Source organism: Leopardus geoffroyi, chromosome B3 (genome assembly GCF_018350155.1).
Source record: "Leopardus geoffroyi isolate Oge1 chromosome B3, O.geoffroyi_Oge1_pat1.0, whole genome shotgun sequence".
Taxonomy (NCBI): Eukaryota; Metazoa; Chordata; class Mammalia; order Carnivora; family Felidae; genus Leopardus; species Leopardus geoffroyi.
In genome coordinates, this window is record NC_059337.1 from 82,627,730 (window position 1) to 82,642,391 (window position 14,662).

The following is a 14,662-nucleotide window of genomic DNA, read 5'->3' on the forward strand; positions in this document are numbered from 1 at the left end:
GGAGGAAGTGGGGCAACAGGGGGTCCTGGGCAGGGGGTGGGGAAACGATCCACTCCCACTGCCCCCACCTACTAATCGGGCCCGAAGGGGTGCAAGTTGTCATTAAAAAGGCGCGCCGAAATCACTAGCATCCCTCCTCACACCCTAAGAAATACCGATGTAACAATGCAGAGAAGTAACTGGGAGACACGAGGAAATAAATGCACGTGTTTTCTCTTTTTGTTTCCCTGGTGGTTGGAATTTGCAGAGTTCGCCTCAGTTGTGGCTGCTAATTTATTCGTTTCAACGTTTGAAAAGGGCGTGTAGAGATGGGTCATCGGGAGCACACCCGGATCCCTCTAGCTGGACCTACACTCCCCAGCTCACAAGTTTGTCCAAGACTAACCTGCCCGCCCACCAGGAGCAAGCAGAGTCCCTTTTGATAAAGGGAACAAACTCTCCATTGCACAAAAGCGGCTTCTCCGCCCGCCCCCCTTTTCCTTTGCACACCATCCCTCCTCGATAAGCAAGTTCTCCAGTAGTCCAACTTGCAATTGGCAACCCCCGCGCCGCCTGGTGTGCAGAAGACTGACAGAGAGGGGTCCCGGGTGGGAGGGGAAGGTCTGCGCCCCCATTCCTGCACACGCGGGCTGAAGTCCAGGTTGCTGGAAGCTGCGGGAGGCGCGAGCCTGCTTGGATGGTGGTTATTTCTCTAGAGAAAAGAGGGGAGAGAGCGCGCCTCAGTCTTGCACTTTGGGTCGGAAGTGCGCGGTGTGTGTGTGTGTGTGTGTGTGTGTGTGTGTGTGTGTAGAGGGGGCGGGAAAGAAAGACACCCTCCGCTGCCCGTCATTCCCTTGCACCGGCCAAGTCCTCGCCAAGCCTCCCGGTGCATCCTTCCTCCGCCACCCCTCCCCTTCTTCCCTCAGCTGGGCTCGCGCCGCGCAGCCGGAGCAGCCAGTGAGAGCAACATCCTGGAAAGAGGGGGGAGCACCACCGCCCCCCAAAAGGGAAAAAAAGGCCCCACCCTGACACGTTTTGCTGTTTGCAAGTCCCTCGCACGCCCCCCCGCACCTCCTCCTAGTGCTCGCGGCCCCCCCACCCCAGCCCGCTGCGCGCACATCAAAGCGCCTCTCCGCCGCGCACAGTGGCCGCGGCTCACTAATGGGATTGCAGGCTGGTGCCTGGCTCCGCTGCTGCCGCCGCCGCTGCTCGCCCTGCTGCTGCTGCCGCCGCCGGAGCCCAAACCAGAGCCCCCGCCAGCTCTCGCCCAGAGCCGCCGCGCCCGGGGGCCGAAGCCGCGGCGATGATCCGAATCTTTCCGGATTTCAGCGTGCAGGTGACGGCCGCGGCGGCCGGCGGGGCGGCCGCGGGGGTGCCGGCGGGCGCGGGCATGGGGAGGGCCGGCGCCGCGGCCAACGGCACCCCGCAGAACGTCCAGGGCATCACCTCCTACCAGCAGCGGTGAGTAGTCCCGCCTGGGCTGGGTTAGTGCCCCCGCCCCGGGGTGCTGGGGTGGGACTCACTTTGCCTCCTGTTTTATGCGTTACAACACACATGCACATCGTCAGGGCTCACTTCGCTTGCTCCTCGTTCTACAGATGAGAAAGAAAAAATTAATTCACAATTCGGATTGAAAGGCACTCCAGTTTACTGGCGAAGTGAAATCATCCTTTGCCCTCTGCCTGGCCCCAAATCCAGAACGCCAGCCCCGCGTAGCCTAGGAGTTGCAGCGAAGTCTTAGACACAAGCACAAGGTGCTTTTGCAAAGTTTGGGATCCCTGTCCCCTTCCGCGGAATTTTCTCACTGCCTCTGCCGGGTGCGGACCCGCGCTGACCGGCAGCCAGGGGGGCAATTGATCACGGGAGACTGATTGATCATTTGTTTCCAAACAGAATAGGAACGATTTTCACGTGTAGCTGTAGACTCGCAATTCTACATAATAGTGTTATCATGTCACCTGTTACTACAGGGAAATACAGCATGAAATCCGAGTCTCCTCGGCGCTGTTAAGTATTCATCTTAAATGCATTATAATGCAAATGCGTCAGATTCAGAGATGCGAGTTAGGAAGCAAATTTTACAAAGTTAGGCTAGGTGGGTGAGAAAGAAGTTTTAAAGTATTACTTGTTTGCATTTCTCCCAAACATTTATAGATATTTAATAAAATAGAGTTGTGACATTGAATTAGTAAACATTCTTTGATGCAATTAGGAAAGGAAGTGTGTGTGTGGGGGGGATATACTACCACCAACAGCTCTAGAACCCTAAAGTTTTTCCTTAAGAACAAGTTGTAATCTTCCAATATTTTATCAAAAATGTAATCCACAAAAATGTGTTGAGAAAAACTAACAATGTAGTATGAAAGGTAAGCTTCCCATTTGTGGGGCTCCGTTTTAGAGAAGAAGGAAGAAAAAAAACACGTGAAAGTGTGAAATTAAATATTTGTGTTTCCCAGATTGCACACGATTAAATATCTGAGAGATTTGCCAATGGCATTTAACTTAAAATATACACAATGCATAATTCAAATAACAGTTCCTATTTTTACCTTGTATTTCAAACTTCATTGATTTGAGAACCTTTGATTTGAACCAACAGTGTTTAAACTGAAAAGGTTAAGATAATCTATCACTGCCATATTTTGTGCTTTCTAACCAATGGCCCAGCGACCAGAGCAGATTTTGCATAACACACTGAGTGTTTTCCAAGTTGATGCCCAGGACTGCAAATATTCTGTAGAAGACTTCATTATATGCTCTGGGTACTGTCAGAAGTTTTAAAAAGAGAGTCTTGAGAAAATAACTCAAAAAAAAGGCTATTTCTGGTCAAAGGATTTTTTTTTAATTTAAATTATTTTAGTCTTGTTTTACTTCAGTGATTACAAGAACCTTTAATACAAAAGATCTGGGAATCTTTCAAACATAAAGGACTAGACAAGAATTAGATGTTTCCTTTTCATGGTTCAGGTAAGGTTTTTTGGTCACTCACAAAACATTTAAATGACAATATAATCTGGTGGTCACTTTACCTAGGAGGTGCAGGCAATAGTCACAATACTATGGTTGTGACCTAGGGAGTCAAGGGCCAGAAATGTCAGATGGCCTTTGGGCAATTTCAGAGACCTCCAACTAATCCATGAGATATAAATGGAACATAAGAGGTGGTCGTGAATTTTCAGCCTTTAGGTTTGCCCTCAGAGTGTTGATGTCCTTCACCGCAAAGATCTTCCCAGGGCCAATTTTCCCAATAAGCCAGGAGCCTCCAGGGGGAATCCTCCATAGCCTCCCACCCTCAAAAGCCAACTGATGCCCTTCCGCCTTCATCTTTGAATCTGGGCTACTTTATCAAGTCTTTGAATCCCACTGTGGTTCTAAAGACTAGAGCTTTAAAAATAACCAACTTTAGCCTTTGGGTGTATAATTTCCTTCCTCCTTTTTTATGTTCAGTCATAATGACTGAAGAGAAGGTGCTAGCTGTGGGAAATGGACCTTTCTTTGGTTTCATTAGTCAGATGACACCTGTTACTGCCTTTAATTTTTGTTAATTTGGGGACAGGAGAGTGAGCCAAATGTTTAAGGGAGGATTTGAGTCATGAGTCCCCCGTCCTCTGGCACTTCTTCATCGGACCACCAGCATGATAGGCTTCAGAGGCTTTGAGGGGCAGACTTAGTTTTCACTTTAAGAGCTGGATATGTTTGCTAAAGTGAATGGTGACACATCATTCTATCAAAATGTATTTCTGCATTAAGTGCTTTTAGGGAGTCTGATGAGGGAGTGACAGTAGTAGGGGGCTATTCCAGCAAGAGTGGCCTGTTGGGAGAACAGAACTTCTCTCATTTGTCATCTTTGGGCAGAAACACCCTAGGCTGGCTGTCCTGGAGCCAAAACTTCCAACCGGCAACTTTTCCCCCTCCCTGCCAGCCCATGTATATCTTGTACTCAATATCTTGTACTCTCCACTTCAGTTCATTTTTCAATCACTCTCATCTTCTACCTGTAGAGTGTACTCCAAAGAGAACTCAAACACCATCATGCAGATTAAACGCCTCTGCAACGAAAAACACTTGTGTTTTCAAAGTTTCCAACTCCCAGCCACACTTTACTGCACCGGTAGGACCGAATGGGACCCCTTTCAGGTCTTTTTTTTTTTTTTTTTTTCTTAAGTTTAAAGTAAAATGCAAAGCCTCGCATAGGAGTGATGTTTTCCGTGTGGCTCTCTCATTTATTCAAAGTGGAAATGCATTGGGAGTCCTTTCTGCTTTCCTGGTTGACACATGACTGACCCAAGTCTCTGCCTAAAAAGCTGCCCACACTCGGCAGAGTAAGGTTTAGTGGAGGGGACACTCTGACCAGGGTCTACCCAGGTAATAGGATTCCAGCACTGGCCCTTCATTGAGTGGCCCTTTCTCTAGGCCTCGCTGAGCTGTAAACTGGGGAAACCACAGAGAGATGTCCGTAGTCCGGTCCGGTCTTAGGTGCCAGGAGCCGAGTGGGGACAGGCATTTGTATCTAACTGCGTTGAAACTCCTGGGGATTCACCTGTGAACCCCTGGGTCTGCAGACATGTATGCGGGTGAATAATGCAGATGCTCCGGTCAGGAAATGTTGGCGAGAGCGCCGGAGCCATAAGGTGCCTGTGCAGCCGCTGCGCTAGCCCACAGGGTTCTCGTGGCTCCCGGTCTTGGTCAGCGCACGCCCACCCGCGTTTATTTCCACGGTCTCGGAAGGAGCTCCCGGGACGGTGTCCTGTCCGAGGCCGCTTCCGTGGCCTCCCAGTTCCTCTCCGCCTCTTTCTCCCGGGCTGACATACTCCCGAGAAGGGAAGTGTTCGCAACTGCAACTGAGTGGCGTTGTTGCGCTGGCAGCCGAGCTTCCCAGTCCCCCAACGAGAGAGAGCGAGCGAGCGAGAGAGAGGGAGAGAGAGACGGAGAGAGAGAGACGGGGAGTGAGAGAGTGTCGGGAGAGAGAAGGGGGGGTGTGTCTGCGTGCGAGAGAGCGCTCTGGAGCAAAGCAGCTGGAAAATGCCCAGAAATACTTTCACAGCGGTCAAGCTGGGAACCCCCGCGTGTCCTCCCCCTCCCCGCCCCTCCCGGCCTAGGCCCCGACCGCCCCCCGCCGCGAGGGTGTGTGCCCCACCTGCCACCAGGCCAGCTCCGGGTGGCGGCGGTGGGGGACGACAGTGGGGGGGCGGGGGAGGTGTGGCGGCGCGCGAGGGTGAGAACCCGGAGGCGGCGGGGCCCTGGGCCGGGCTGCCCGCGGGGCCGCGCGGCGGCCTCCCCCCCGCCGCCTTCTCCTCCCCCTCCTCCTCCGCCGCCGCCGCCGGTCTCCAGTCTCCGCGCTGGGCATGTCTCGGGAGCCGGAGCGGCCCGGGCCGCGGGGGCTCTGCGGCGCATGGACGGCGGCGGCGCCGGGCGAGCAGGGGGAGGAGAAGGCGCAGGCGGCGGAGGAGGCGGCGACCTGCGGCGAGAGGCACCGGCGGCGCGAGGGGACGGCCGGCCGCCGGCGAGGCTCCGGCCCCACTACTTTTCCGTAGCCTCCCAGCCTCAGCAGCACGGCCGCCGCCGCCGCCGCCGCCGCCGCCACGGCCACGGCCAGGGCCACGGCCGCCGCCCGCCGGGCCGCCGCTGAGCGCCGCGCACGCCCGCACTCACTCCCGCCACCCCACGCACACGCACACCCCCCGCCCTCCCCACGCCCCCCACCCCGGGAGGGGGGAGAGAGGCAAAAAGTAAGAGAGGAAAAAAAATAGCAGGAAGATGGCGCCCACCAAGCCCAGCTTTCAGCAGGATCCTTCCAGGCGAGAACGGTAACACTTTTCTGTTTATTGAACCTGCCGCCGGGGCGGCTGCTCCTGCCGCCGCCGCCGCCGCCTCCGCCGCCGAGGTGGCGGGGCCCGCTCCGCAGTCCGCCTCCTGGGCCGCGAGCCCACGGGGACCTCGTCTGCGGGCTTGCGGCTCCGCTCTCGCCCGCGGTCCCCGCGCGCATTGTCCGCCCGCGGCGGCTGCGGCAGCGAGCGGGCTCCGGCGGCAGCGGCGGCGGCGGCGCCAGGCTCGCTGAGCAGTCGCACCTCCTCGGCTCGGCGAATGGAGTGACTCGCTGACAAAAAAAAAAAAAAGAAAAAAAAGAAAAAAAAAGAAAAAGAAAAGAAAAGAAAAAAACAGAAAGAAAGAAAAGAAAAAAAAGAAAGAAAAAGAGAGAAACAAACAAAAAAGAGAAGGGGCTGCAGTGTGACGGGGAGCAGCAGTGAGGGTGGGGGGCCGGGGGATCCCCGGGGCCGCCGCAGGTCCCTTGGCAGCTGCTCTCTAGGAAGGAATGAGGCTGGGGAGGGGGAGGGAAGGCAGGCGAGAAGCGGGAGGAGGAGGAGGAGGAGGAGAGGAGGAGGAGGAGGAGGCCGGGGGCGGGGAGCGGAGCTCGCGCCAGGCCCGGAATGTGTCGCGGAGGGGCTGTCTCCGCGCGGAGCAGCTAGGCCGGGCCGGGCGGAGAGAGGCGCGCGGCCGCCGCCTCCCCGCCGCCCAGGCTGCGCCCCTAGCCTTGGCAACTTGTGGGTCTCCAGCTTTGCCCTGCTGTGCTCTCATCTTGCCCTCCTTTCCACTCCTCCGGTCCCCAAAGGAAAAAAAAAAAAAAAAAGAAAAAAAAAAAAAAAAGAAAAAGGAAGAAGAAAACCCTCAAATCCAAATTAGCAAGTAAACAGCGAGATTCAAAATGTGCCAACAGTTGGAACATCTATGCCCCGTTAGTTACTGTTTGGGGATCTGTGTTTTAAAAAGTTCCTGGTGAGAATTGCATATCCAGGCAAGGGGCTCAGCCGAGCATGTCTGTTTGAAGTTAGTTAAACTAAAGCCAAAGGGAAAGGGAGTTTGTATTCAAAATATCCTTAACCGTCTTACGTGAATGGCATTGTTAGGTTTCAGAGTAACTAAGCACCCCCCACCCCCACCACCCCACGTGGTTTTCCCTCCTGCTGTCCACCCAGCCTACTTTGTTTGGAATCCTATTTGCTATTAATTGGCAGCGTTAATGACATTAATTGCATATAGCATATTGGTTTGAGCAAAGTATCTTTTTCTGTCTCCGAAGAGGAAATGCTCAGTAGGAAGTATGAAATGTCAGGCTTTGCTTCTTGAGGAAAACAAATGTTGTTAGATACATGTCCCCCCACCCCCCCCCCCGCCCGCCCCCGCACTTTCCTCATAGGCATAAGTGAACTTGAGAAAAAAGATGAGGGAAATCCGTAGTAGTTGCAAGATTTAATTATTATTACATGAGCAGTTTTATGTTTGATACAACTTAGCATTTAACCTATAGCTTACATCAAGAGAGGGTAGAGAGGTATTTAAACAAGCTATTCATTAGAAAGCTTCAATTGCTCTGTTGCTTGTTTCCTTCATACAGTGGGGACAGAAGAATTGTCAGGATTAAGGAAATAATTTTGTTAAGTAGGTACATAAGTGACTAATTCTAAACTCTGGATAATTTCTGTATAAATTATATACCTGAGAGTAAATCACGCATAATCCAGTTTTTAAAGATGTTGAATGTGTATAGCATTAACTGTCTGACAATTCATACTAGCTAAAAGGAATACTCAGTGGTTTATGAAGAATTCACATATTAAGTACTTTGCTCTTTTCTATCTTGTAGATAGAAAATAATTTTCAGAGTATTGTGCAGGTCTCTTCATCATCATTATTATTTTTTAATTTAACATTTAACAATTTCAGATCAGAAGTTTGTAACTGATTTCCTTCCTCCCTTTCACCCTTCCTCCTTCCCCAGTTCTGTTGGTAGTAAATGTATTTACTGGGATGGCCCCAGTAATCTCTCTAGCAGAGGCCTATTTGTGTGCCATTTTGGGAATTTTTCTGAGATAGGAATCTTGAAGATAGAATTAATTTCTAGAGGAAACTTCATAGCCTGTGCATGAGCGCGTTCTTTATCACCTGTCTCCATTTGGCATTCGAAGAAGGTAAATCAAAGTGCGCGATTTGTTATTCTGCTCCACTTGAGAGCTGAACTAAATAACACTTGGTCTGAAATTCTGATTGAAGTTGTAGGAGGATATACTGTATTTAATTTAATGCCCTTTAATAGCATCTTCTTGTTCAGCTCGGATGCTGTCATTTTAAAGGTTGGATCTGAGAAGGTTTAACCTGTAGAGAGAGGGAGGAGTAATAATGAGGTAGGGGGCAGAAGGAACAGTATAGAGGAAAGAAGGAGTTATAAACTAAATGTTTCAAACAGTAATAACCTCAAACTTGGCCCGTTATCCAAACAGTTGTTTTATACCCCGAGGGTTCACTTTATTATTAGGGCTTTAAATGCTCTTAACACTTTTAAGTGTAAACATTACACATGTTAGTTGATTTGGTTTTGTAATGAGAAATGGAAAGTCAGATGGTTTGTTCAGGAGGGGGGTGTTTTTCATAGTTATTTGCTTCAACTAAGTAGAATCATTTCACCTATATGTTCACTTTGTGCCTGAAACTTGTTGGTTAGTAGTAGTATTTCTGTCTAATGGTTGAACACAAGTATGTTTATAAAAGATGACTTCCTGTGGACATGCTTTAAGGGACATCCTGACATTTATTTAAAAAATGGTTTCCAAATAATCGATTTCATAAAGGCATTTATAGATACTACTCTTTACTGCTTTTCAAATACACTAGTAATTGAAAACTTATATAGAAAAAAATATATCTTTTGAATTGTCGTGTTGATTTATAAAATACCTGACCTGAGTTTAGTCATACAGAACAAAAGTCATTTCCTTCCAATAGTGTTCACAGAGTAATTTTTGGAAAAAGAAGCTTCTTCTTAATAATGTTTTTGGTTACTATTTAGTACTGTTGAAATTTCTGTGGCTCTTACACACAGAAAGTGGCTTTTTAGAGCCTGAGAGAAGGAGTTGAAAACGTTGTATATTTAAATTTGCTTGATTTTTCTTTAAACTCCAATAGGCTGCATAGGCTGCAAATTATATAGCACTGCCACAGAGTTTTTCCACTATGTGGATGTATAACCAAGAAGATTAGACAGATAGAAGTGTCAAGCATGTGATGTGCCCATGCTGGTTTACAAAGCATATTCCAACAGCACGGGGCTTTTGGTTTAAAAAGTCGAAGGTAGTGGTGGAGACTTTTTTTTGGAGGTATTTTTTACATTGTAAGCTTAAACACAGAGTGATAAATGATGATATGCGTTGTCTAACACTTGCTTATATATAAATAGCTCCACAAGATTGCTTAAATGATAATCGAAAATATGAAATAGGATGGCCTTCATATCACAAGGCCAAGGGTCTACAAATGGAAAAACTGAAATAATGAAATATTTCCAAGGCAACAGGCTGTCAACAAGAACTGTAATGCATGGGCATATCATAGAACCACCAGAGAGGATATTAGATAGTATAGCTCTGGAGCCAGGAGTTATAATGACCTTTATTAGTAGGACCCTCCCACATTGCAACATCTTTCCATATTCCCAATTTCTGATTTATGAATTGAGAGACAAATCGCTATTCCAAATTCTGCATGTTCTGTAATAATGCAGTTCCTAGGTTTGATTTGTTACGAGGAGCAAACTTGACTTCAACATTACTTGATGCTTTGGGTTAAAAAAAAAAAAAAGTTACATGGGGTATTTTCAGCACCAAGTGGTATTATGAGTACAGTTTTTGGTTCCCGTATCTTTGCATATTCTTAAAAAGATGACTTTCATTTTACTAAAAGTTATGTGAAAAGTAAGATCTCAGCAATGAATTGGTAAAAACTGCATTGTGATTTAAATATAATCTACATATTGCAACAGTTTGATATTTTTAGTGACATGAAGTTTGATTTCCCCCTGAAATTCTACACAATGGTTGCCCCTACAATGGAGCTATTTTATGGGAATGCCAGAGTTTCCATGAACCCCTTAATAATTTTGCTCTGTCCCAGATCTTAGCATGGATGGAATCCAGTGGCACATTAAAATTGCATCTGTTTGAAATGGGTCCTGATGTCCAGGATCCCCTGCTCTGTGGTGAGGTTTTCTTTGACAAGATGTATAGATGCATGCTTTGGTAAAGCAGCACTTTTGGGGGAGGATTTAGACAGGGTAGCTTTCATTTAGTTATGTTTAAAGCTGTAGAGCTTTATATTTTGGGAGATATTTGTGGGGAATATGTCACAAATATTTCTAAATCACTCCTAATAATGTTTTCCCTTATAAACTTTCTTAAGTGCTTCCCTGTTAATAAAGACCCCAGTGTAAACCTTAGATGGTCTATTTTTGTTTTCTTGTTTTTCCTGTATTCCTGTGATCCTCTTTTCCTCTGTAGAATGCCTCTTGCTAAATTTAAAGAAAACTCAGCACGCAGGAGAGCAGAAGTAGCCCCTCATGTTAAGTTTACATGGCCACTCTTTCTATAGTGTAACATTTCATCATTTGAGTTACATTTTTAAAAACTTTGTGTTTCTCTTGGCTTAAAATCTAACTTCAGGTGTTTTATAGACATTCCTTAATTGTTTACACTAGATAAGGCCGAAACTTAGGAGAGTTGGTATGTGGAAAATTTACTTGATTAGTTGATTAAACATTAATTTTAAAATTTAAATGCTATCAAAGTTGCACATAATGGAATATGTGAAACTTTAAATATTTAAATCTGTACTGTGATATGTACCAATATTTAAATCTGTACTAAGAACTTCTAGGATTTATCGGAAAATTCAGTTATATTGCTGTGCATTTAATGATGTTAGTATTTTCACAGTAAATAGTGCCCCCCCCCCTCTTTTTTTTCCTCATTGGGCAGTGTAATAAACCAACTGTAACTGAATGGTATTTTTACTGCTCTGGGCCCCATTAGTGTGAATAGGATGTTTGCACTATTAAGTTTGATAGAACCTTACATAGTTAGAATAATTTGTAGTAATATTAGTAATACTACAATACATAAGCAGGACATAGCTTAGTATCAGTAAAATGATTACTACTATATCTAAAATGACTAGGGCGGTGACAAGATTAAACAACACTTGAAGTTGTTGTCTGGATACGTTTTTAGAGCGTAATGTTTTGGTAAATTAATTGGAATATTTGTAGTCTTGCGTACAAAATCATGAGACACAAGATGAAAATCGCATATCGCTATGGCCCAAATTGCTCGTGGCCTTTGACTATGATTAGTGATTGTTCATTCACTCAGCCTTATTTATTGAACCTCTACTATGGACCATCATGACTTGTGCCAGAGTTGATAGTAAATAATACTCCGTAAGAGCAGTTGCTCTGGTCATAGACTTGCCCTTATACTGGACATGCAAATATTATCAAAAGTGAGAAAACATCCTTTTCTGCAAGAGGAGGAAGAGCAGAATTCATAGAAATATAAATAAGGCCCTCTATCTCTTTTGACTTCTGTTAGTTTAGTGTTCAGGGCAGAGGGGGGCAGCTATTGAGATTGTAAAATATTGTAACTAATGACTGTGAAATGGTTAGAGGTTCTTGGAGGTGAGAAAGAAAAGATGCCATATAAATGCAAGTGAAATCGTAGCAAATTTTTAAAATGTTCTCTGATGGGATTAAAAAATAAAAATAGATCACGTATGACAATAGTAAACATTTAATATTGACCACCATGTTTCGGGCTCTGTATTAAATACTTGACAAGAAATTTCTCAGTGCCCTGTGAGGGAAGTGCTAATATCCCTACTTATGGTCAAGAAAACAGAAGCTAATCTAACCAACAAAGGGAGTAGAGTTAGAGACTGAATGCAGGTTTGTCTCTGTAGGAATGCACCTTAACAGCAGTGTGCAGAGCCTCCCTTTCTGGACTTTTCTGGAGCCAGGGATTTCTACACTGATGCTAGAGAGCTCTTGGGGCAGGAAGACCCTGTACACTCTGGATAGTGAGCTAGATCTCCGCTTCTTGGTCATTCGTCAGCGGTTTGGAGAAATTCAGAAATGCGGTGATTATAAAGTTAGAAGAAGAATTAATATTTAAATTATTTTCCCTCTACCCCTTAACATTCCAGCAGTTTTGTGGGCAAGCGCTCCAGCTCTGTCTACTGCAGGGCAGATTTTCTAAAAAATGGTTTTAGAATCGGTTTGCCACGTACACTCACCTTTTTGGTCATAGACTGTGAAATATTCCAGGGCCTCTTCCACACACGTTTTCCATCCTCAGAGTGGGCCACAGTTTGCCTAAAGATTACAGTGGAGACATTTTTATTTTGTAATAGTTTTGCCACTGAATAGGTTGAAACAGCCTCATCGACGTTCTGAATAACAACTTTCATACTTAACTGTATTGCTGGGTATTGTCTTTTGAAATATATAAGGACTCCTACAAGTTGGCTTCCTGCCAAATTATCTGGCATTAGAATACTGACAGCAAGCATTTATATAGCACTATGTGACAGGTACTAGTCTAAGGGCTTTACATATATTAATTAACTCATTTAATTAAAAACTTGTTTAAAATGGACGACAATAAATACATAAATGATAAGTTCTCATTATTTAGTCCCCCTTCCCCCGTGGGCACACACAGACACTTGTGGAATCTTCAAGAAGGCGGTCTTTGGTAACATTTTAATTTCTCTGATGTCAGGAATCAGAGGACTCGGTCTGCTACGTAACAGTTCTTTGACAAAAGCTACACTTTGGGAAACTTTTATAACATCTGACTCCATTACTGCTCATTGTTGAATGTCAGCTAGATTTGAGGTAGTAGACAGGCATGCCACATTTATCTCTACGTTTTTGGATGTAACACTGTCAACCGAATAGCTCTTTAAAAAAAAAAAAGTATAGTAGGAATTTCAGACCTTGAAAGGACTAGATAAGCAGTGCTTGAGTATTTGTGGTTGAAAGAACTGAGTATTTTGCTTGTGTATATTCCTAAAATATTCACTTTTACATTCAGAAAATCTCTTGTTTACATAAAGAATAGGTTGCCTTATAAAATGTTGGAAAGCGCTCATTTAGAGAGATGTTTTACTAAAATATTGAAGATAAAAAGCAGCAGTCAATAGGAAGTATGAGTGAAAAATAGGCTACAAAATTTAAAATAGCATTCAGATCATCTTAAAAGAAATTACTTCTGATTACAGTATTTTATTATCATCAGTATGCTAATGCAGAATTAAAGGGCTCTGACTTGGTACCTAGGATATATATAACATTAAAGCTTAAATCTTTATCTACATATTTTTGGAAGTGGTGCCACATAGCATTTTAAGACCACTTTATAGAATCATAGGTCATTTCCGTGATATCCCATTACTTCTGATAGACGGGGGCTTTTTCACTTGTACGATTTATAAGAAGAATTTTATTGTAAAGAAAAATGTAATATTGGATTAAGGGTCATCTTTATGTGGATGTAGCTCAAATCGACACCCTCTTACCCTGCGATCTACGAATTTTCCTTTCGGCCGTGGTAACACTACAGAAAGGGATACTGGTCCTAAACTTCAGCCGGAAGCACTTTACTCAGAAAGACTGGTATTTTGGTAGGGGCAAATGGGATAACTGAAACTGTTTCCAGAACCTTTATCTCTCTGGTCTTAGAGAATGGAGACATCAAAGAATAAGGGTATTTTAATAGCTAAAATGTGTTGCACTGATTGAGGGAGCATTTTTTCTACACAAATAATTTATTCCTCAGGATCTATTTCTGGAAAACATAAGCATCCTATTCATATATGAACGGGATTTTTTTATTGTTCAAGATTCTATATATACTGTGCATGGTTCATATGTGAGACGTATCTATAGATAGATAGATAGGTAGATAGATAGATTGTTTACAACATAACATATATAAAATATAAACCAGATCTAGCATGTTTATATATATCTACTAAAATGCAGAAGTGTTACAAAGATATCTTGAACATATTATAAATGTCTTACTTTAGATCGAGTTAAATTTAAATATATGCAGTGAATTGGTGACTTTTTGTTTTCCTAATGCTGTAAGGAAAAGTAGGCTCATCATTTTTTTTTTTTACACATTTTTATTGTTCTGTGTAAATGTAATTTGTTAATCCTGTGAAATTTGTCATAGATAAATTTGCTTGGATTATCTTGTCACCACCGTATCTGCATTCTTTTGTTCATTGCTTATTCATAATTTAACAGTCTGGCAGTGAGCCTTTTTGGGATGCTCACAAAAGATATATGACCTCTACCAGCTGCTACTATAACCTGCAGAATGCACAGCAAGACATTAGAAACGTGAGGATTCCTCTACTGATTAAAGTGCTCTTCATTTAAACAGTCTGTTCATAAGAATCTCAGGAATCTCTTGCTACCAGCAGTTTTGATTTTTTTTCTCTTCCTAACAAAATTAATTCTAACAATTGAATCTTCATTTGATATATTTTTTAGATGATCCAGAGGAAATTAATTTCTTGAATGCTGTTGCTTCTTTATAACCAAATACTCAAAAATCTTATCCTTGGGAGTGTTAAAGTTATCCAGAAATACTTTTATTGGACAAGGAAGGATAGAGAGTAGAGTGACCATATCACATCCTAATCTTAGAAGAAACGGCTGGTTTAATCCTACTCGAATCCAAGCACTTTACAGTTTATATTCTAAACACCCCATATTTTGCGGTATGTGGCAGACGTTAAAAATAGAATGTTACTTGAAGTGTAACCACATCTTTAGGTTTTCATTATT

At 44.4% G+C, this 14,662-nt stretch overlaps 1 protein-coding gene across 9 annotated transcripts in view; it reads left to right on the forward strand.

Annotated features, from left to right (window-relative positions):
- Nucleotides 1–799: 799 nt before the first annotated feature.
- The window catches only part of NPAS3 (neuronal PAS domain protein 3), an 861,794-nt gene continuing 847,931 nt past the window's right edge, over nt 800–14,662 (forward strand). For 4 of the 9 annotated variants that reach the window (XM_045450659.1, XM_045450661.1, XM_045450660.1 and 1 more), the window contains exon 1: nt 801–1,440. In XM_045450659.1, the coding sequence (XP_045306615.1) occupies nt 1,283–1,440 (158 nt within the window). In that variant the 5' untranslated portion in view covers nt 801–1,282. Of the gene's footprint in view, nt 1,441–5,625; nt 5,787–14,662 lie in introns of those variants that run through there. The other 5 variants (XM_045450657.1, XM_045450658.1, XM_045450663.1 and 2 more) reach the window with 3 other exon arrangements.